The 22,154-nt window shown below is 48.8% G+C and overlaps 1 protein-coding gene across 1 annotated transcript in view; it reads left to right on the forward strand.

The window, feature by feature from the left end:
* LOC144169809 (integrin alpha-9-like) overlaps positions 1–22,154 on the forward strand; it is a 106,625-nt gene that overhangs the window by 50,176 nt on the left and 34,295 nt on the right. Inside the window, exons 6-12 of the mRNA XM_077699168.1 lie at positions 2,563–2,608; positions 3,734–3,817; positions 5,543–5,631; positions 11,034–11,108; positions 12,215–12,358; positions 13,166–13,268; positions 14,712–14,806. Of these exons, the coding sequence (XP_077555294.1) occupies positions 2,563–2,608; positions 3,734–3,817; positions 5,543–5,631; positions 11,034–11,108; positions 12,215–12,358; positions 13,166–13,268; positions 14,712–14,806 (636 nt within the window). The remainder of the gene's footprint in view (positions 1–2,562; positions 2,609–3,733; positions 3,818–5,542; positions 5,632–11,033; positions 11,109–12,214; positions 12,359–13,165; positions 13,269–14,711; positions 14,807–22,154) is intronic.

Genomic DNA, 22,154 nt, shown 5'->3' on the forward strand with positions numbered 1-22,154 from the left:
CAAAGACCACACTCATGTGTACACTGATGGGCCGGTGTCATCAACATCATCCACTATCGGGGTGTGGATACCGTCATCACGCTCCACCATCAGTGCAATTCTCAGTCACAAAACGTCAACTACGGCTACCGAACTTGCAGTTCTGAGGGCGGCTTTCTCTCATATCATCAAGCAACCCACACGACAGTGGGCTGTCTTCACAGGCTCAAGGGCTGCCCTTCAATGTCTAGCGTCTTTTAAATGCAGAGCATTTCAGTTACTCACGATGCCACCCGCGTTGACGCCCGTAGTCCGCACCGCTCCCCCTACACTATATAAAAAAATAATACTTACCGGCGCCAGGTTTCGATCCCACGACTCTGCGGGCGGAACGCAAGGTACATGGTGCTCTAACCACTGCGCCACAAAGCCGACACAGAACGGAAGGTTACGCACGCGCCTTATATCCTTGACTCATTCAACCGTCGGCCACAGGTGCGCCCTCTCCCCCGCGTCCTCCTCGCCTTCTCTCCGCTCGCAACACCCTCTCTCGCCGCGTTCGGTTCGGGCGCACAACAGGTGGGGACGTGCGCAACACCCTCTCTCGCCGCGTTGGGTTCGCGCTGCGCAACAGTCGGTTCGCGCGCAAGAACAGGTGGGGGCGCTCGAATCGCGCTCTCTCGCCGCGGTTGGTTCGCGCTTAAACCACATATGTCGTTCGCGCGCGCTCCGGTCGCTAACATCTGTGGCGTGATCGTGACATCAACATCACGCGTTCGTGTGGTGGCGTGATTTCGGCGCTATAACACTCTCTCGCGAGGGGCATTGGATTGGATTCGATTGGATTGGCTTGGATTGGCTTGGCTTGGCTTGGCTTGGATTGGTTTGGATTTGGATTGGATTGGATTAAAGTGGATTGTGTTGGATTGTGTTGCGTCATAGCCGCGCCACGTTGCGTCATAGCCGCTCCACGTTGCGTCATAGCCGCGACAGGGGGTTCACGGCACGTTTCACGTTTCACCATCGACTTCATCGACAATGTCTACGCTGGAAGACAACAATTACAATAACAACAACCAATACGTAATCCATACGACTTGCAGGCGCGCCCCCCGCGGAAATGCTATGCATTTGATCGTGCCCCTCGCGAGGGGGATGTTTCTTTTTTTTCCAAAAGAAATGGCTGAGGGGGTAAGGTGTTGCGCTGCTGTGCCCGAGGAAGCGGGTTCGATTCCCGCCTGCGGTAGCCGTTTTTCTGATGGAAGAAACATCCCCCTCACGAGGGGCACGATCAAATGCAGAGCATTTCCGGGGGCGCACGACGTTAAGTAGTTTGCGTTACGTTAATGTTGTTGCACTTGTGGCAACTGCTGACGAGAGAGCGCGGCGATGAGTGCGTTCCAGCCTCGCCGACACCCGCCTTTATCACGCCACGATCGCGCCGCGCGCGCGCCATGCTGACGTCACGATCACCCACAGATGTTGTTGTTCCCGCGACGCGCGCGCCCCCACCTGTTGGGCGCGAACCGACCGCGGAGAGAGCGCGCGATGCGAGCGGAGAGTAGACGAGGAGGAGCGGGGCTGACGAGAGAGCGCGGCGATGAGTGCGTTCCAGCCTCGCCGACACCCGCCTTTATCACGCCATGATCTCGCCGAGAGGGCGCACCTGCGAGCGATGCGGACTACTACGGACGCCTAGAACGGGTGACATCGTGAGTTAAAGAAATGCTCTGCATTTAAAAGAAGTCAGCCTGGCATCGAACTTGCCTTGCTGCTCTACATGAACATGAGAGGGTCGAGAATGGGCGAAAGAAGCGAAGACAGAATAATGCGCACAAGCGCTTACAAACGCAGATAAGCACACAGACATTTACAGGCGCAGCAACAGACACACCGCACACTCACAAGAGTAAAATAAAGGCAAATGTTCACATAGTTTTGTTCAGGCCGCCGGGTGGCCTAATAGCGAGGCCTGAATGAAAAACACAGCTCTTAAAAATTCCCAACTCAAGCTACTTGCAGGCACTCTTAGGTCAGGTTAGCTATATTCTCGTTGTTTCGGAACATGATACACTTCGAGATTTGTCGACGAATTGTTTGAAATCACATCTTTGCGTCAAGATTAGCTGTTTTGGAAACGCTCTGGCAAATGAAGGACGGAACCTTTGTGAATCTCGCGCCTACAACTCAAGATTCATCTAAAAGGTCACTATGTCATCCGAAACCACTTTTACGTTGTTTAGACCTCCCACAATTTCGGATAAATATTCGGAAGGACGCCAGACACGTGCATTTCTCATTTTTTCATCGTTACTTTAAAAATACGGGTTTAGGGGTCGACCGATGCCTGCAGGGCAGTTTCAAAGGAAGGCCCCATTTTTTCTCGAGAACATAGGCGGCAGTAGTCCCATACCAGAACAGTTCATTTTCCTGCATTAATATGTATTCATACTCACTTTTACGCCGCTAAAATAAAAGTTAGCTGCTGCCACGTGGTTCTGTGCATACTTCCATCCGGTAGCCATACTTTTGACCTGTAGCTGCAGAAAATATGAGTCACATGTGGTTTCACCCTTTCTTTAGGATGGCCGTCTGGTGCTCGGGGTGCCTGGTTTCGTCGAATGGGAAGGTTAGTCATTACCTGATGTCAATACAGTTCAATTTGTGCGGATTTGAACTTTTTGGTATAAAAGAACATTTCCTTTTATGTAACGGCCCCTTCCGTTCGTAGTGACGGCACCTTACTCTAACTAAACAGAAAAGAAGAGAATTAGATGCGAAGAACGTTGGCATTTGGATTTAATTTCCTACTAAACACACTACAGCCACGTAGTTTTTATAGATAAGTCCACACGGCAGTGAAAGTGTTAAATAAAATGTAGGCCATCCGCCGCTGTGGCTCAGTGGCTAAGATGTTGTGCTGCTGAGCACAAGGACTCGGGTTCCAAGGCCGCGGCAGTCGCTTTTCTGGTGGGGGCGAAAAGCGAAAACGTCCGTGTGTTCGAGATTTCGGCGCACGTTAACGGTCCCCAGGTGGTCAAAATTAATCCGGAGCCATCCACTACGGCGCGCCCCATCGTCTGTGTAGCGTCGGCGCGTTAAACCTTATAATCAATCAATTAAAATGTAGGCAACATGACACAGGGAATAAAAATAACCGAGATACGTTTCGGGTGGCAAAGTGATGAGTCAAGACTAAGATCCTTTGTTGCAGTTGCACTTACAGTCGTGGGAAGTAACTGCCCCTCTCTAAATGAAAAATCGCTAGGTATTGGTTTTATTATCGAAGCGATACACATGTTTATTTGCATGAAAAAACGTTGCCATGACGTACGCAAATTTTAGTTGCTTCTTCTCTCCCCCTACTGTCGCTTCCTGTTCTAGGTGTCTCCAAGTATTCGCACTTGTAGTGGAAATCTTAGCCTTACGAAAAACTGCTGATTCTCTCATTGCCCAACAATCACGTAATCCTAGGTTACATGCCGTTTCGTACTGCGGGAATCTGCAAATTTGTCAAACAAATGTGGTTAAAAAAACGATGCTACCTTGTGGCATTTAAACGCATCAAACTGTGTTTGAACCAGCCTTTTTAATCATTGTTTTTATTGCGACGGGCTCTTATCTTCCTACCGGCGTGATGCATTATCCTGCGTTGCTAGCTGCAAAAGAAAGTACCGCGGTCAAATTGTTGTTGTTGTTTTATGTTGTTTTTGTTGTTGTTGTTACTCCCCCAAACGATCTCAATTTTTTCCAGGCTCTGTAACACGGTACGATGCACAGCAAAACCTCATTAGCCATCACATGCTCTTGGGTAGCAAGGAGGAAGAGGCATACAAAGGTACTCACGGTGGTCTTTATCTGTCCTGTATGTCTGAAAAAACTGCCGAAAGCGCAAGGAAGGGACACCAGAGGACAGATTCGTTTTGTGCTTCGGTCTATATCATATCCGTGCTTCCTGCTGTTTTCTAACATGCGCCAATAAATTGTCAAACTTCTGCTATGTATACGAAGTTTTTAACAAGCGACTGTGCGCACTAAACCGAATCAACAAAATCCGTCTTGTATTTTTCTCCCCAACTTATCCGTGCTGCCTGCGTTTTTATGACACTTGTGAGCTAGTTTCGGAATTTGTCCCATGTGTGTAAAGTTCTTGACAATGCCGTTGGGCGAAGTAAATCTAATCAAGTAAGAGTACATATTTTGGCGCTAGCAAGTGGTACCGTGTAAAGAGCTACCGTAATCACCAATTTAATTATGTACCTGGCGCTGCGTGCCCCTGCTACGAGTGGTGTACACATGTATAGGTATATACGGGAGTACTCTTAAACCTGGATGTGGCGAAGTTGACAAAAGTTCGCAATTTTTCATTACATACAGGTTTTTGTTACATTCAGGTTTCGAGTTAAGGCTTGCGGAAATTAGAAATGAAGCAGAAACGAAGACAAAATGCTAGACATCAGAAAAGGCAAACTCACCCTTTATTGGTTTATTGCACAGCGAAAAACTGCGGAAGTTGGGCCTCCTGCTTTCGCACGAGCTTAGGCACTACACGGCGCTCCACAGAAGCAAGGTCACTTACCTCGTGTTAAGAAACGTAAATTAAGTATCCTTTGCCTTTTGCCTTTTGACACTTTTCGGCGCCTTAACGCGTTACAAGGACCAAACTTATGCTGAAAGGGTGCCTTTTTGCGAACTTGATGCTCCTTACTGCACTCAAGATTCTTGAGAGGGTGCTAGCTGGGATACTATACCAGGTGGCAACATTTTTCTTTTTCGCCAGCAGAGATGGCATGTAAAATCGCGCGCTTTTCTTGAAAAGACACAACTTTGCGTTTTCTAGCAGCTGCACTCATCACCGACGAATCGATACCACAGATTCAAGTGGGGACGCGCGACTACACGTCGACAGCGCGGCCTAGCACCTCAAAACTTGGGTCTGTAACCGAAACCGCCCTCACTCGCGGAAACGCACGGTAGTTTGCGGTGCAGGCGAAAAAAAAAAACGTGAAGGGTAGTTACGCTTGCTTGCTAGTGTGGTGCCACGCTACAGAAGCAAAACCAGAAGTGACTGCTACGTTAGCCACGCGATGGTTCTAGCCCTTCTATTGATCACCATCATCAACATGGCGAATTTTGTGTTTAGGCGATTCCAGATGTTTTCGTTGCTGCTGGCTCCTTACGGTAGTTCTAGCAGTCGCTAAATTACTTCATTTCTCCAGTTGACTTCGAGTAAAAGTGCAAAAAAAAAAAGACTGGTCAGCTCGCCGACTTTGTTACATCAAGGTTAACCGCCTCGACGTTTCGTTACATAGGGGTCGCGAACGCATGGGCTTCAATGGGGGTGGCAATGGGGAATTGAAAAACTTCGTTAAATCCAGGAATTCTTTATATAGAGGTTCGTTACATCCAGGTTTAACTGTATATCACTTGTAGTTAGCGGAACTAACGCATGCAAAAGAACCAAACAGGTGAGTAGATTACGTACCCGCAGCTTCAAGTCCCGCAACGTAGGTTCGTGACTAGAACGGTTTCTGCATCTGCAGTTACCCACTTCTGAATGCAGGTTACTCGGTCACAACGGGAAGGTTCTTCCGGCGACGAGAACTGACCGTCGCTGCCGGATCTCCGCGGGGAAACGACTACAAGGGTCAGGTAAGCGGAATATCCGTACAAAAGCCGAATCATGGTATGTAGAACAGTACGCCACAGCAAGGCACAAAAGAAGCTTTAAGTTGCATACGAAATAACAGCACTGCTTTCAGTGCATTGTCGTTTTTATAGGCACCGTAAACACTGCTGATGTTGCAAACTATCAACTTTTTTTTTCGCGTTTGTGAAAATGTTATGTGAATGTCTTGTTTAAAGGTATGGGAAACTGTAGTGCGCTAGCTCAGGATCCTGCTTTCTAAACACTTTCGGAGATGATCACAGATATAGCCATGGAGTATCAACGCGTGAAGAAAAATGTGTTTTTATTTTTACAGCGAAGCTGTTAGCCTCTCGTTGGTCAGAGAATTTCATGTCGTAAACAAAAAACCAAGGCAGGATTTAGCAATTCCCGCCCAAGACACCACGCGCATGCGTCAGGCTAGGCATGACTTAGTATTTTCCGGCAGGGAAGCCCAGCGCAATCTTTCTTTGCATTCAGACATACAGCATAGAGTTCAGTACAGTCGAACCTCGTTTTAACCAGGGTGTCGAACCGGAGTCGAACTGAACAGAAAACCGGAACTGAACCGATATTTTTGCCGGAACTGAACCCGAACCCTAAACGTGATTTTTTGAGCACGCTAACGCCTACCGGTTCACGACGCAGCGGTTCGACCATCCGCTGTTTATAATGCGCGGTCAAGGCCACTCGGGGCTTTCCGCATTCACGCTCCACCAACTTCTTTGTAACTTCTCACGCAGTTTCTCCTTCGGATCAGTCACGATACTATCAACGCTCTCTTCGTCGTTACAACATGAGGGAAAGTGTGTTCACCAATGCTGCAACGGTATGCTACTGCTGGTTGCGCGGGCAAAGTGCAACGCTGAGCAAACAAAATGTCACACTCGCGGCAGCCTGGAGGCGACATGAAACATCCACTTTGCCCGTGCCTCGCGGCGACTGCGTAAAGACAATCGGCCCGCAAGTTTTCTGCACTGCGCAACGGTCAAGGCCTACACCCTAAATGTGCATTCTCGCTATGTTTCATGATTTTTTTTTAAATTACTCCCACCTTCCCTCGCGGGAACCCCTGTGAAGATGTGACGCATAGGGGGTTCCGTTGTTGTTTCCGTTAGGTTGATTCTCCCATCGCGTGAAACGTGCCGTGAACCCCCTGCCGCGGCTATGACGCAACGTGGCTCGGCTATGACGCAACACAATCCACTTTAATCCAATCCAATCCAAATCAAATCCAATCCAATCCAATCTAATCCAAGCCAAGCCAAGCCAAGCCAATCGAATCCAATCCAATGCCCCTCGCGAGAGAGTGTTCGCTATCGGAGAGGAGAGGGGGTGAGCGGCGGAGAGCGCAGCTCGCGCGGCGAGGAGAATGGGGAAGGTGTGTGGACGGGCTGAGATGGACGGAGATGTTCCTCCATATATGGAGGGACAAGGCGAGTGAATGAGATGCAGTCGCATCTAAAAGTCGCACAGCTGGAAAGTGCATACTTGACAAGTGTGGCCCTCAAGAGCTGCTGGATGGCTGAGCCGTTGGCGGCTCACCACAAGGATGCGGGTTCGATCACCGCACCCAGCGACCGTTTTTCTGACGTAGACGAAAACGATAACTTTTATGTGCCGAGATTTCGACGCCCGTTAAAGATTCCCAGGTGGTCTAAATTGCTCTGCCGGCTTGAACTATACGGTGGGCTTCATACGGTTGGCATCAAAAACGCCAATATTTTTTAAATGCAGAGCATTTCTTAGCCTCGCCTGTTCCTGCGTCGGACGGTGTCAACAGTTCCGCGTCCGCAGCAGGTGCGCCTCTCCTTCCCTCCTCTCTCTCAACAGCAGCTGGCGCGCGCATGCGCCGTAGTCAGCCCGTTCGCTCCGTCGCGGTCTCGGCCTAACAGGTGCGTGATAGCAGCGCGGTGGGGCGTGGAAAGGCGCGCGCTGCTTGCGCATGCGCGCTCTCCCCCCCGTACTGCTCTCCCTCTACTGCGCGCGCTGCAAATATAGCGGCTAGCGGTCGCTCGTGTTTCAGTCACTGCGTTGCTCCTTCCTTCCTTGGTTGACGCTCGTGCCCACGTTTACTCGTGTCTGCTACTCCAGCATCACGGAAGAAGCAATGGAAGCAACACTGCCTTCAATCAGTACTGAGGCCCCAATGCTCTGCATTTACTCGTGTTCCCCTCGCGGGAAGGCGCGGGAATTTTTTTTTTTTTTAGAAGTGCATTTCCACGGGAAACAAAAATGAAAGCCCTAACACGTGGTTTTAGATTATTCCGAAGCCAGTTCCTAGGCAAAAAATTGGCCGCCATCCCGCCCTGCGAACGTGAATGTTTAGCGAAGCTGTATCAAACACCGCACATGCTGACGGGAGGTATGTTTTATTACTACTTTAGAGTAATGGTAGTGATAATCGCTTTGTGGTCGCTGTGGTCGACCGTGATTGGTTATCATTACATCACCATTATCGCTACATTCTTCTGCAACCGGGAAACACAAGCGGGGTGAAGGAACGTGCTCCCATTGCCGCAGGCGTGGTTATAAACCATAGTGCGGTTTGCACTTCACACGAGAGTTTCGAATGAAATCAAACGGCCGATTCGAAAGCAGCTGCAACCTAACCTTTACCGGGAACGCGTGCGAGGGTGTTTCCATTGGTAACAGGACCTTATCATTAATCATATGCGGTTTTATGCTTATTGAAACGAATTTTAAACTATCGTCGTCGTTGGACTGAGGGGTGCATATTTATATTTAATTACTTGGTACGTCCATGTACCCCTCTCCAAATCCGAACTGCTTCGACCGTGTCGGAATGGCACAATCGTATTGACGTCGGCTAGATATCGCGAGGTACCCAGGTTCGAATCCGAACACAGGAACCGTTTTTTTCTTCAATTCACCCACTATCATCACCATCGCCAGGGAAAGTTGGCTTTCCTGCAGTGTGTTTTGCGTTTACGCCACGACATTTTCTCACCAACGAGAGGTATACAGCTTCGCTGTAAAATCTAGGCTCTTTTTTGCTGCCTTCAGCCAGCGAACAATCAAAACACCAAAAGGTGTATTTTGCCCTACACATTTCTTCCTTTGTCCAACATTTCTTTAACATATACAAACATTTCATTACGGAGAAAGCAGCTAGCGTCGTGGTGCCTGGAAAAATAGTCAGCTTTAAAGACGATAGTCTTTCTTGGGCTACTTAAACCCAGAAATTTTGGTCTGTCTGTATGTCTGTATGTCTTTCTGTCCGTCCGTCTGTCTGTCTGTGACTCGATTCAGCCTGGACCCGGCCAAAGCAAAACAATGCCTGTGCAATAGTCTTATATAGTCACAGCTAAATCTACCCGTCTTGGTCCGGTGTAATGTTCATACTTGTCAACATTGTTGAAGAAGAACAAGACATTACGCAAATATGAGACAAAAAATCAATACAGAAGTGATATTTGCAGTGTTCCTTTATAAAAATTCAAACATGCTTGACTTTTGCGAAATTAAATACTTCATCAACTGCAGAAAAAGAATTCACTCCGCCGTCGCCTGCTGTCGCCCGCGCCACTATAGCTTCTGGCGCCATTTTAAGAAATCAACCGGCAACAGTTACGCAAGGTTCCACTAGATAGTTTCTACTAGATAGTTTCCACGCTCTGCTTGCAACGCACGTGGAGTAGGGAAACGCGGTTCTATAAACGTTGAAGTAGGGTGCCTCGATTAACGCGCGTCTTCGCCGTACGGCAGCGTTAGCACCGAGACACCCGGTTTGGAGCAGTGGAACGCGGGAAATTTAAAATGATTTAAGCAAACATTTGGTGTATTTACCTTGGGAGGAGCGCGACACAAGAGGAACAACATGAGAGGTGAGCGGTAAAGCGAAGGGAGGCATTTACTTCGCAAAAGCCGATAAAGACTATCGTCTTTTGACGTCATTTGCAACGAAAGGAGCAGATACGCGGCCAATTTTTTCATGACGTGCAGAGCGGATAACTTGGCGTTTTTTTAACGTAATGCCACGAACCATGTTTTGGGTTTGTTTACATTTGTTTTTGCCGACCGGCTGCACCAGGCTATGTTATCTGTGTTATCAATGCCGCACGTGTTATCTCTTTTGATAGAGAGAGTGTCGCGAACTAACGTCTCCAGCCTAGAATAATCTTCTATGATCTACAGTGTTCTGTGTGCAATTCGACTGTTCGAGACGCCCTCGTGCCGAGATAAATGACCTCAGAGCAGAGGCCGCGGGATTCGACTTGCCGACGCTCGCCTAGGCACGTCACTTTGTTGACTGCTGCTTCGCCGCCTGTGTATTCTTTGAGTTGTTAGGGGAGCGAAAGTTCACTCCAATAAACGTGTTTTCCTTGAAGACAAACTTCGTGACAATATTCACATAATGATAATAAATATTGCACAAAAACTGCTAGTGCGTGGCACTCACTTTCTTATTTTCCTTAAAGCTTTATCCCCCGAACTTGCAGGCGATACGTATATTTCGTCTTAGACAAAAAGAAGTAGATGACACATGCAGAAAGGCAGGCCGGTCCTGCACTATCCAATTTGCCCAGCGCCCATACTTTGCCCAGCAATTTTTGTGCTGTTTTGTTTCTTTCAGGGCTGCTTTTTTTTTTTTTTTTGCTTTTGGAGATGCGCTTCACTGACTACCTAGCTGGTCTAACTCGCTCTCTGCTGCTACTGCTACTGGTTCCGGGAAGAAGTAGTGGTGTTGAAAAATTAGGGAGCGTCTTCCCAAAAGAGTTCTATGAAGAAAAGTTTGACATCCACCTGAGTGCAGCCATACGGCTTTCTTTTATAGAAACTTACTCCACCTTATGGATTTCCCTAAATCTGGTCGATTAACACCTGTCCTTCACTTCGAGTTGTTGATCAATTCGCTCTCGCGCTACAAACTGCTAGCCTCCTGGTTAGCTCAGTTGGTAGAGCGACTGCTCCGGTTAAGCGGTTGTCCCGGGTTCGAATCCTGGACCAGGACGAATTTTTCTTCAACTGCGAAGTTTCTGAGAAAGCTGTTTAGCTTTCCTTTGTAGCCGTAAGGCTGCATTCACGTGGATGTCAAACTTTCCTTCGTCAGCATGTGTAGTGGCTTACAAAAGCTTCGCCGGACATCCACTTTTGCAGGGCGGGATGGCGGCCTTTTTTCAGTGTGATTAATTATCGGGGAACACAATATATTTAACTCCATTAAAAAAGCTGTTTTATAACCTGCTAACATGCATGAGCTGATGACATTTATAAGCTCGTAGCGATTCCCACTTTCTGATACCGTATACATGGATATATGCTCTTTTCTCACGAGCCTTGATTCGGGTTACCCCATCGAAACAATTACTATAGGCCGCATATATACGTAAAGAATGATGCTAACTTTCCATATAATTCACAGGTATTTCTGTTCGGAATTGATGGTCCTGGAAACGACAGAAGCGTGGAAATTAACAGCCGCCTCTTAGGGTCCCAGGTAAGCTTTTGCATAAAGCCACTGTTATATTTTTCAATGGTTTTAAAAATCATGTGGCAAAAAAGAGCCTGCCATTTCATGTCAATGGTATAAATCTACTTAGCATGCCTAAACATTTTTCGTACATGCTGCCGCACTTGTACAAAGTCGTTTGACATGCTATTGCGGAACTCGTGCCTCTGGCGCGATAACACATTTTCCAAAATTTCGATACCCTGACCGAGGTTGATAAACACCACTGTGTGCGGCCTTTTAATTTGTAAATCCCCGCTGTGGTTAGTCATATTGCTGCTAACTGCAAATAAAAATTGGGCCGGAATTAACATCTTTTTAAGCCTGTGCGTGTGTGTGTGTATAAGCTATAGATTTGTCATTCGCGACCCAGTCTTTCGTTTTTTACGAAAATTGAATAAAACAGGGGTCGACGCCATTCGCGACCTTCATTTATGGCCTGGGTAATCACTGGGTAAAATTGTGTTTATTTGATTTCTAAATAACTATCTGCATCCCTTCACCTCTCCAGATGTTGAGACCAAGGGTTGTATACGAAAGCCCGTATGGTCGGGAAAAAGCATGACAACAATTAATAACTGGCACCGACCAAGAATGTTAATAAAATAAAAAAATACGTTTAGGTTCCCGTACGAGTTCTTGTACACAATTGCTTGGTCGGTGCCAGTTTTAAATTGTTGTCATCCCCTCCAGAAGTTAAAGAAAATAAACCAACTGGATTTCTTATTTCAACATCCTGTACAGGTATGCTATGTTCAGACCACACCGTCGTTCAGACTACCGATGCAACAGCCATATCGTGAGCTATTGAAGTAAAAAAAAAAAACTTCGCTTCAAGGAGTTTGGCTGAGACTTGTACTGACGTCATTATTTAAAAATATTACCACACCTACGACAACAGTCTGAACCTGGCGTTAGTCTCCAACTGCGTTAGTTGCCGTACGTAAGTTCTGTGCGTATAGAAAAGATATGGGAATAACGCATACTATCCGTGTTTGTTTTGCCCTGCTTTTCTCCTGTGGCCCGATATTGCCAGAACGTTCCACCAACCAGACTCATTTCTGACATCACCATCCTGTGCTCTCATGATGCAGATGTGCGAGTACTTCGGGGCGTCGTTATTAGCCATAGATCTGGACACTGACGGTGTCGATGACCTGTTGGTCGGTGCTCCGCTTTACGCCATTAATGGCGGGCAAGACGAAGGGCGCGTCTACGTCTTCCGAAGCAACGGCATGGTGAGTATGCCTTCAGTTTAACCTTCTAAGTGAGTAAGACCGAATAAGGTCTGCCCAATCTGCAAGTAGGTGTAATGCAGGATGACGTACACGGTCGCGTTGCCTTTTATGAGCGTCGTAAACCCGCACCTTTGCCTCGGGATTTATGATTCGCATCAAGAGGGCGCAAGTGAAGCGTATGGTGCGCCCTTCTGGACTCGTACACAGCCCCTTGCGAATCGACGCTTCTAGCAAGACTGGCCTCTGGTGGGAAGTCTTCTTTTTGTTGTTACTTATTCGGCTCAGCTGCTTATCCTCTTTTGTTATTAATTAAGTTCCCCGGGCGGGTTGCTGTGTGCCGCGCGTTTCCCCTGTCTGCAGGGACGGGTACGTGCTACAGGGAAGAGTCGCGTGCCGAATTATTATTCTCCCTCTCTTCCTCCATCCCTCCTTCTCTACTCTTTTTACTGTCCCCCCTCTCGCTTCCGTTCGGCCGGTTGAGGTGGCGGCGAAACGCCAGACAGTTACCGGCCTCTATCTCCCCTTCCCCCACCCCCAACAACCACTTCCTCCTTCCTCCTTCCTCCTTATAAAAGAAGGTACACAAGATCAAGCATACCGGAAGCACAACCGAATAGGGGTCACACTAGAGGGAAAGGTACTGAGGTATGGACGTCATCGATGGGTGCTCCATCTAAATAATTTCACCGGTTTTATCCCCATTCTTCTGGCAGTGTCTTGGCAAATCCGAATACCGCAAGCTCATGTGGCGTTCCCTTTTCTGATTCTGCCTTCCCGAACTTTCTGCCCTTATTTTCCTCCCCACAGGTAATATACTCGTCTGGTCACTTGGACGGACATCGAGCCACGGCTGCCCGGTTCGGAACAGCAATGGCCAACGTCGGAGATCTCAACATGGACGGAACTGAAGGTACGCGAGGGCATCCCAGCGAAAAAACCTAACTAAGTTCACTCATTTACCGAAATTTACAGAAAATACACGCTGACGATTCCTGATACAATTATAAACATAAAATAGGATGCCTACCACACGCGGCAGGTTTTGTTTCAGTTTTAATTTCGGCCAATGTTTCGCCTTGCGGCACGCGCGCAGTCAAAAGGCGCATGAGGGTGAATGTCAGAGCCCACCGTATACCTACGTACTCCGCACTAGCGCGTATATGTGTGTACATACGCAGCAGCAAACTGCAAAAGCCAGATATTAATAGTTCGATCGGCTACGCTGCACGCCAGGGTGCAGCGGCCGCAAGCTGCATTGCTGGCTCATTGCGCGTGCATTTTATACACCTTCTCTCACACTGTTAAACATCTCCGCAGGTGGGCTTCACCACAATACTCCTGAACGACCAGTCACCGCGACCAAATGTGCAAATTTTGCGAAGGGCGATGCCCAGCATGCGATTAGAGCAAAAAAATAGTATCTGCACCGTGAGAGAAGCGCAGATACTATTTTTTTTTTTTTGCTCTATCGCATGCTGGGCATCGCCCTTCGCAAAATTTGCACATTTGGTCGCGGTGATTGGTCGTTCAGGAGTGTTGTGGTGAAGCCCACCTGAGGTGATGTTTAACAGTGAAGGCGGTGGTGGCGCCTCACCGGAAAGATTCTTGGGGGGCGGCATACAGGGGCGGGGGGCTTGATGGCCGGCTTTGCCTGGACACCGCTATACCAAGATGGCGTTAAAATGACCCACTGTGAATGGCTTGCCATCTTTGCGAACATAGAGAAAGCCAATGAGGACAGGCTTTTAGGAAGGTTGCGATGATCGAGTAAAGACAGGCTCAGCTCGCTCCCGTCGCTTTTAGATTGATTGTAGGGTTTAACGCGCCGACGCAACGCAGGCGATGAGGCGCGCCGTAGTGGAGGGCTCCGGATTAATTTTGACCGCCTGGGGATCTTTACCGCGCGCCGAAATCTCGTACACACGCGCGTTTTCGCTTTTCGCCTCCATCAGAAAGCGGCCGCCGCGGCCGGGAATCGAACCCGCGTCCTCCGGTCGCTCTTTGACGTCCTCTGAAACATCACGGAAAAATGGAACGGAATCGGCAGAGGCGAACGCCAGCTTTAATTACATGTTTATCAGCAAATAAGGCATTGTTCGACGTCGAACAAAGGTTGAGAAGGCTGCGAAACACGAGATATTTCAGCCTTCATAGCGTCCATTCAATAAATACGAAAGTATCGCGCAATCTTACGACCGCCATTAGGAGTAGGGTATACCTAGCACAGTCATTGATGATATGTCCCTGAGCTTTCACGGAAGGCCCTGTGCGTTATTCACGGAAGGGTTTGTTGGCTTAAGTATGTTACCAAAGGTCCACTGCCCTCCTTCCCCTCGCTTCGCTCTTTCCGCAGACGTGGCAGTCGGCGCACCGTACGAGAACGATGTGGGAGCCGTCTACATCTACCATGGCTCACCCACGCTCGGTGAAAGGAGCGCCTACGCGCAGGTGAGTCCCAAGCAAGAGAGCACCTTCTGTTTTTCCCGCACCGACGAACACACTCACTTTTTTATCTGCTCGTACTGGCAACTTCGTAATCCATGATGAATGAAAAGTCGCAGCACACGATAACTACCTTAGATGGAGACAAGAACATGTGCCTTTCTTCTGTGTCAATATATTGACTGCGGTCTAGTTAAATTTGGGCTGTGAGTCTTCACTCACAATTTCTCTTACATTACCGAAAGATAAAGCGTACAAAATATAACAGCTGACTATTTTCTTATAAAGTCGTTCACTGTATAAACTAATTTTAAAGAAACCTCTCGTGGGACCAAGTAAGCAAGCAAGAAGGGAGTCTGCCCTTCTATGATAGGCGCCACGCCAATTCTGTACATTCTTGGTCAATATGGCATACGCAGGCTCATGTGCATTAGCGGTAGTTTGGTTATGCTTACTCTGCATGACCGTCCGTATTAATCTAGAGGGGAAGAGCTTGCGGAGTGGGAGGAAGAGAGAGAGAAAGAACATTTATTTGTCCAACATGGTCTTGAAGTAAAGGAGGCGGAGCCTCTTCAGCCCCCTCAGACGGCGGCCAGAAGTGCTTGGGCTCCGGCGGCATCTTCGGCCAATTGGACAACCCGGATCTGGACGTCCGGGTAGGAGCTGCGCAGAACTGTCTCCCATCTGCTCCTCGGTCTCAATTAATAACAAAGCACCTGACGGATTCTTCTTCTGGGGACATTCCCAAATAATATGGCATAGGTCTGCCCTGCCCGTACATTTTCGCTCGTGCAGAGCCCGGGGTAACAGTTACTGTACATGGCCAATTTGAGGAATGTATTTGTCTGTAAGAGGCTGCATGCTACAGACTGCCATTGGTTGAGCGTACAGTGCGAGCGGAGGGATAGTTAACGCGTTCCAATCTGTGCTGGTTAACTATATGTCCCTGTACGAGACCCTGCGGTCCTTCCCCATTCCAGCACGCGAGAAGTGCTCAGATGTTTCCACGACGTGATCGGCTCGGTTAAGCAAACCTCGAGCCGCGTCGTGAGCGTTCTCGTTACCGGGAAGATAAGAGTGTGCCGGCGTCGATACGATTTGGACCTTTCTCCGGTCTTTGAAGCCGACCAGAATTCTCAGTGCCTCGGACGAGATCATCCCTTTGCAAAATTCCGAATTGCAGTTCTTGAGATGCTGATAATAAACTTAGTTTTCGTGGAAGCTATGACATGGCCGCCTCTTCTGCCTTCTGCCGCTTCCGGCGACGACGTAAGACTCGAGCCGATAGTTACGGAATTGCCGCTATTGTCGATAGCTACCACGGTCATGGCATCGCGGGCCGTCCTCGTTCTCGGAGTTTTTGAATTTATTTTGTAAGGCTTTCTTTCTTTCTCGTGTTTTTTCTTTGTTGTGTTCGGGATGCATGCTCCCCTTACTTCACGGGGAATCTTGCGTTTGGCGCGGAATTGATATTCGTACCGGATGCCTAGAGTCATTAAAATATGACGGCCAGTCGAGGTCTTTATGAGTGTCTCTGGCTGGGAAAATCCTTGCGCCTCTCGTTTTCGGCGAAACCCAGGGCAGTTCCATTGCCAGATTACTATTTCTCGTTACTCCGGGCCATTGTTCGAATTCGATTCTTCCGTGTTAAATTTGGGTATGCCTGCCGAAGCGGGTCTGCTGTAACGTTTCGAGGATCTTATCGGCCTGACGCCAACCGTGCGGGAGTTCCTATGGGTAACCTATAAGGCTGTAAACCGAGTTTCCAGCTTGACAAAGTGATCTTTAATGGCGTCGGTTAGCTTAGAGATCGCTATCTCGATCGTTCGGTCCATAGCTTCAAACCTGCAGTCAATACTGTTGTTTAATTTTTTTTTAAGTTATTTCGGGGTCGTTATATGTTTTAGGTTGCTCACTCGCTTTTCTTTTCTTTTTTTTTTAGAGGAGGGGAAGAATCTTCGTTACTTAGCATCGTGACTGCGACAGGTGCGGTTTCAGTTTCTGGTGCTCCCGTTTATATCGGCGTTGCAGCGGTTTTCTAACAAGTTTGCTTATCCGCTTTCAGCCTTACTATTTCTTCCTTTAAGATTCTGTTCTCTTTAGTTACTGCTCAAGCATTTGCCTGATACTCGTTAGTTTTTGTTTTACAAGGGAAGGCTCTGACTTTTTGTTGTCTCTGCTAGGAGCCTTATGAGAGACCGCATCTGGCCAGCTCGTCTTATTTGCGTTTTCTTCTTTGTTTCTGTCCGAGGACTGCGAGCGACCCCTCCTAGGCCTGGACCTAGAGCTAGACCTCGATTGAGTACGGCTTGAATCCCTCCTGGTCTTTGACTTCGACCGAGAACGACGACGCTTGGCGTTCTGCTTTTTTTTTACGCGTCTCCTGGAGGAATGAATCGGGGAAAGGAGCGGGAGGGCTCTCTTCGCTCGCATCCGGTGTCTTTGGCGGGATCTTGCGCGCTCGTAGCGCACCTCAGGTGATTTTCCCCGCAGAGAATTCCGGAGCCGCTCCTCCCTCGTCATGTGTGGAGCGCTGCAGTTGCTCCCATAGCCGTTGCTTAGCAAGAACGGCGCCTTGAAACGGTTGCGACTTTTTTTGCCACCCGTGATGTGCGCTTTGCCGCAAATGGCGCATGTTGGGTCGCACCTGTGATTTTCCGGTGGGTCCTTAAACCTGCAGATCTGGCAGTGTCTTTCGTTTGGGCTGGGGTAGACGTCAGTGCGATGCCCGAGATGGCCGCAGACTTCCCCTTTCTTCTTGCGCAGGAGGCACCGCGGTAGTACACATAGTGCGGAACTTTGGCACCTTCGAAGACGATAATAACCGAGCCCGTCTTCCCCATTCGTCTCGCCTGCACAATCGCGGGGTTCTTCGAGTTGACCAGACTTTTTGTTATGTCTTCTTGCGTGTCGTAGTTTTGAACGTGAATCACGCCTTTTGATCTGTCGTCGGGCGGCGTCACGTACGCCGCCGTAGCGTAGGTCTGGTTCCCGAATGGAATTTCTTTGATGCTACAGTACTTAGCATTTTCCATCGTTCGCCTACCCATAACCGTGAGGTTCTGTCCGGGATGGAGGCGAAAGACGTCGTCACTCACCCTCCGTCGACACTGCGGCGGCGCGTAACACACCGTCACGGAGCTGTAACTCACACGCGACGTGTTCAGCCCATCACGAGGTCGAATAAAATGAAGACGCCCCTTCCTCCTGGAAGCGGTGGCAGACGCGGCCTGCGCACGCCCAGCTGGTTTTGGATTTCGTGCGCCTGCTCTCGACGGGCGCCATCCTGGCTTCGAAAGTCTCGATTAGTCAGCCTCCTTTGCTCGGCTACTTCGTTTCTGGCGGCTGGTAATCCAGCCCGCGTAGTTTTCGTAGTCTTTGGGTGAGACTGGCTCACCTTCCACTTCCCCGACTTCGATAATGCATCGCTGTGTATCGATTAGGCAGGGGCTGAGAGTGCACTCCGTGCTGGAAGTCTTCGGTGGCGCGTGGCAGCGCACATCCAGTGTGCATGCCAGTGCGCAAGTACGTGCAAGGGTCACGGTATGGCGTGGTGACGGCCCGTACCAGAACGTGCCAAAAAAGAGCGTTCGCGTCAGCGTGGGAGCAGTAGCCGTAGTAGGCATCGTTGGGGTTGGGAGGCATCGCCCAGCCGACTGCAGACAAAGGCCGAGAATTTCGGGCGTTTTCGTACGCCGAGGATTCGGTGTCCTCTGGGTGCACTGGCCTTCATGAATACGGTTGAATACTTTTCGGAGGTCCACGCATGGAATTTCGGCCACAGGAATGGAAAGTCCCAGGAGCTCATGTGGACGACGTTCGATCAGCTCGGCCCTCTGGAGGCCCTGAGAAGAGAATGCACGTAGCAGGGCGGCAGAAAACTCTCGTCTTCCGACGACATTTGCAGCAAAGCCAGAAGATATGCGGCCATTTTTTTAAAGCAAAAGGCTTAGACCGCGACGCTTAGTTAAACGTTGTACAGAATCCTGTACAAAAATTAACCGTGCTAAAAGTCGGAGCGAAAGTCAGAGCCCACGCCGCAAAACGAAAAAACATCTGCCGGGGAGGGTTCTGGGAAATAGGGCGCATCGTACAGCGCTCTGGGCGTGTTTTGTATGCGTCGCCGCGAGGGCGTCACACTACGCCCGAATCGCGGGCGGGGAATACCGAGAAAAATCACCACGATGGAAGAGACCAGAGCAGCTCGAAATGCCGCTCGTCATAACCGCCGCCGGGAGGAAGCGGCTATGGACTAAGCTGAGGCAGCGGTCCGACGAGAGACATGTTCTACAACCGAGCAACAAACGGTTCAATTAGGCTTTCGTCTTCACAACCTTAAATAATTCCAAGCATCTCCCTTAATTCTTTCCTGTTTCGCTGAGCTTAATGACCACACATGTCGTATGGTTCATGAGCAAAGACCCCTTTGGCACTGTAGCCTACGATTCACAATGGCGGTGGAAAGTTAACGCCCATGCTTCGTGACACGCGGAACGGCGTTTCGTTTTCATTTATACAATGAGAGGAACACCGCACATGTACAGCTAAAGATCTTCCTTCTTATGGAAGGTATATTGTTATCGATTTTTACTTAAACAATGTCGGCTGTTATGCAGACGATTCCGGCGTTTTAACCTTGCAGACGATTCCGGCTGTTCGTCGTACCCACGGAGCAAGAACAAAACACGAGTGGAAACGAGGCTTCCTAGCTCGGCCAGATAAAGTCACAAGCTGTCGTCAGAGGTTGAGCTAGCGGCATCTGCCACGGGTGAAGAAGCTGCTCGACCACCGCTTTCGGAATTTCACTGCGAAGCCACGGAATGAATTGCGGCCGCTATCATTTCGCCCATGATGTGCCGCTACCCTCTCCTTCGCCGTCGCAGCGACGAAGCTTAATACACAGTCATCCACACCTCTTTACTGACCCTACCTGTCCAGCCTGCGGGGCACTCGACACTCACTACCATTCCCTCTGCGAATGCCCCGCAGACCCGTACCCCCCCGTTCCCTCCCCTCACCACTGGGAGCAGATGTTGCGTGACCCGGGGGAGTCAGGCCAAGTCCTGACCACCTCCCGGGCCCTGGCGGTCGCGGTGGCCCTGTGGGCCTCCTCCACCCCCAATACCTGATCCCGATGTACGAAAAAAAACGCATTCCTTCCTTCCTTAGTGGTGCGCCTTGGTTTTCATTGTGGCATACTGGTCGCCCGCCCGCGCTTGCCGCAATTGGTCGTTTCCTCTCCTATATATTCTTGCTGTACCCGAGGCCTTGAGTTTTGCCTTTAAAGGGCGCTCCACACCACGTACGCTCATACGCTCATACTGTGGTGTAGCTAGCAACGCGGGATTACCAGCAATAACGAATTATTACAGCGTTGGCTAAAATTAACGCATCTTTAAAGAAAAACTTTCTATGCCTCATTAATGGAGTCATTCGTCAAGCCAGAACGCACTTCAGGAAAGCCAACTTTACGCAATGGGTTTAACACAGTGAGGATGACGATGATAAACGAAGCCTCATCAAGGGCCTCAAAAAAAATTCTGCAGATATTCAGAGAATTGTCTACTAATGCGTAGCATTCTTATGTCGCTTGTCTTGAGGGTGAGTTCTTTACAGCCAAGATTTTTGGTGTTTCTAAATCCTGACCAACCGATTATCTCCATTTACGCTACTATAATTTCTGATATTTTTCTTATTTTTTAGATTTTCAAAATTTCGTTCGACCAATTATCCCCGTTTAAGCTGTTATAACGATTAAATTAGGAATTTTTGCGACATCTGCATTATTGTGGAAATGCAGGGCATTACACAGTTCGCCATTTTCCGTAATTTGTTTATATTTTTCTCTTTTTTTTTTTTTTTTCAAGATTTCGTTCGACCAATTATCTGAATTTACGCTGTTATAACGATTACAGGTGAAACTTTTTTGCGAAATCTGCATAAATGTGGAAATGCGTTACACGGTTCGCCCTTTTTCGTAATTTCTCTATATTTTTGCTATTTTTGTAGTTTTTAAAAGTTTCGTGCGACCCGTTATCTCCATTTACGCTGTTATGGCGAAAACATGCGGAACTTCCTCGATATCTGCATTTTTGTGGAAATGAAGGGCGTTACATGATTCTGGCTGGGGAGGCACTCGGCAACGAATGCTACGCATTAAAAACGCTTCCCTTGGACGGAATGGAACCTGGGTTACTCGCGACATCCACGCAGATTGCTGAGGAACTGGTGATCGCACTCGCACTTAATCACACCAAGAGCGCGGTCATCTTAACCGACACTCAAGCTGCCTTTCGGAGCTTCTTGGCGGGGAGGGTGGCCCCACCAATTTTCCGCCTCCTCTCGCAACATCAGCCACAAAAAAACGTCGCCCTCGTCTGGACACCCGCCCACTGTACATTGACGGGCAATAATTTTGCCCATCATCAAGCCTGCGCACTCTCCTCCCAGGCCCCAGAAGAACAAGCGGCGTCCACACCATTGGTTACATTTCAGGACATTACGCAGTATTACGGACTCGACAGACAACAATTCCCTCAGCCTCACTCCAAGCTGTCCAAATCAGAAGAAACGACTCTTCGTCGCATCCAAACGAATACATTCGTCCATCCAATTCGCTTACACCACATGTTTCTCACTCAATTTCCCGCCCAATGCACTTTTTGCTCTAAGCCTGGCACACTTGTCCACATTTTATTAGAGTGTGCGCATAACCCTGACCTCCCACCTTTCCTTCCCCCCTCCCCCTCCATGAGCTGTGGGAGAACCTGATCACCGGCGGCCACCTGGACGTCCAGCAACTGCTGGCATCTAGGACGTCGGTCGCCCGGCCATCACTTGGATTCCCGGACTAGGGAACCACTCCTACTTTATAAGGCTCATTAAAGTTTCATACTACTACTACTGCCACTCGCGTTTGAAGCTGACGTCTATCTGATCGCCCCCTTTTTTTCCAACACGGTCGAACCAGTTTGGAGTTTGGACTTTGACTCAGGTTGAATGAGGAAGCGTCGCGTTTTAACCATATATCTTTTTCTTAGGAAAAGGGCTTTGATTTTTTGTGTTTCGGTGATTGTATACGGTCAAGAAATGGTTGTAGATACGCATTAAATCAGACGAAATTTTCGCTGCAGGTTGTCTGTTTGGGCTTGTAACATATCACAGATGCCGGCGGCACTCGTTGTAGCACTTATGCTCGGAACGGGCACGTGAAAAGCTGATCCGTGTGCTTGAATTCCAGGTTCGGCGTAAAAGGGCTACGATATAAGAGATATATGGCAGACTAATGCGGTGCTTTTAAACTTCCCATGCTAGGCTGGATGGCTCGAGGAAACTGCGTTGGTACAAATATTTT

The sequence above is a fragment of the Haemaphysalis longicornis genome, unplaced genomic scaffold (assembly GCF_048455015.1).
Source record: "Haemaphysalis longicornis isolate Haplotype H1 unplaced genomic scaffold, Haemaphysalis longicornis Haplotype H1 scaffold_2, whole genome shotgun sequence".
Classification (NCBI taxonomy): Eukaryota; Metazoa; Arthropoda; class Arachnida; order Ixodida; family Ixodidae; genus Haemaphysalis; species Haemaphysalis longicornis.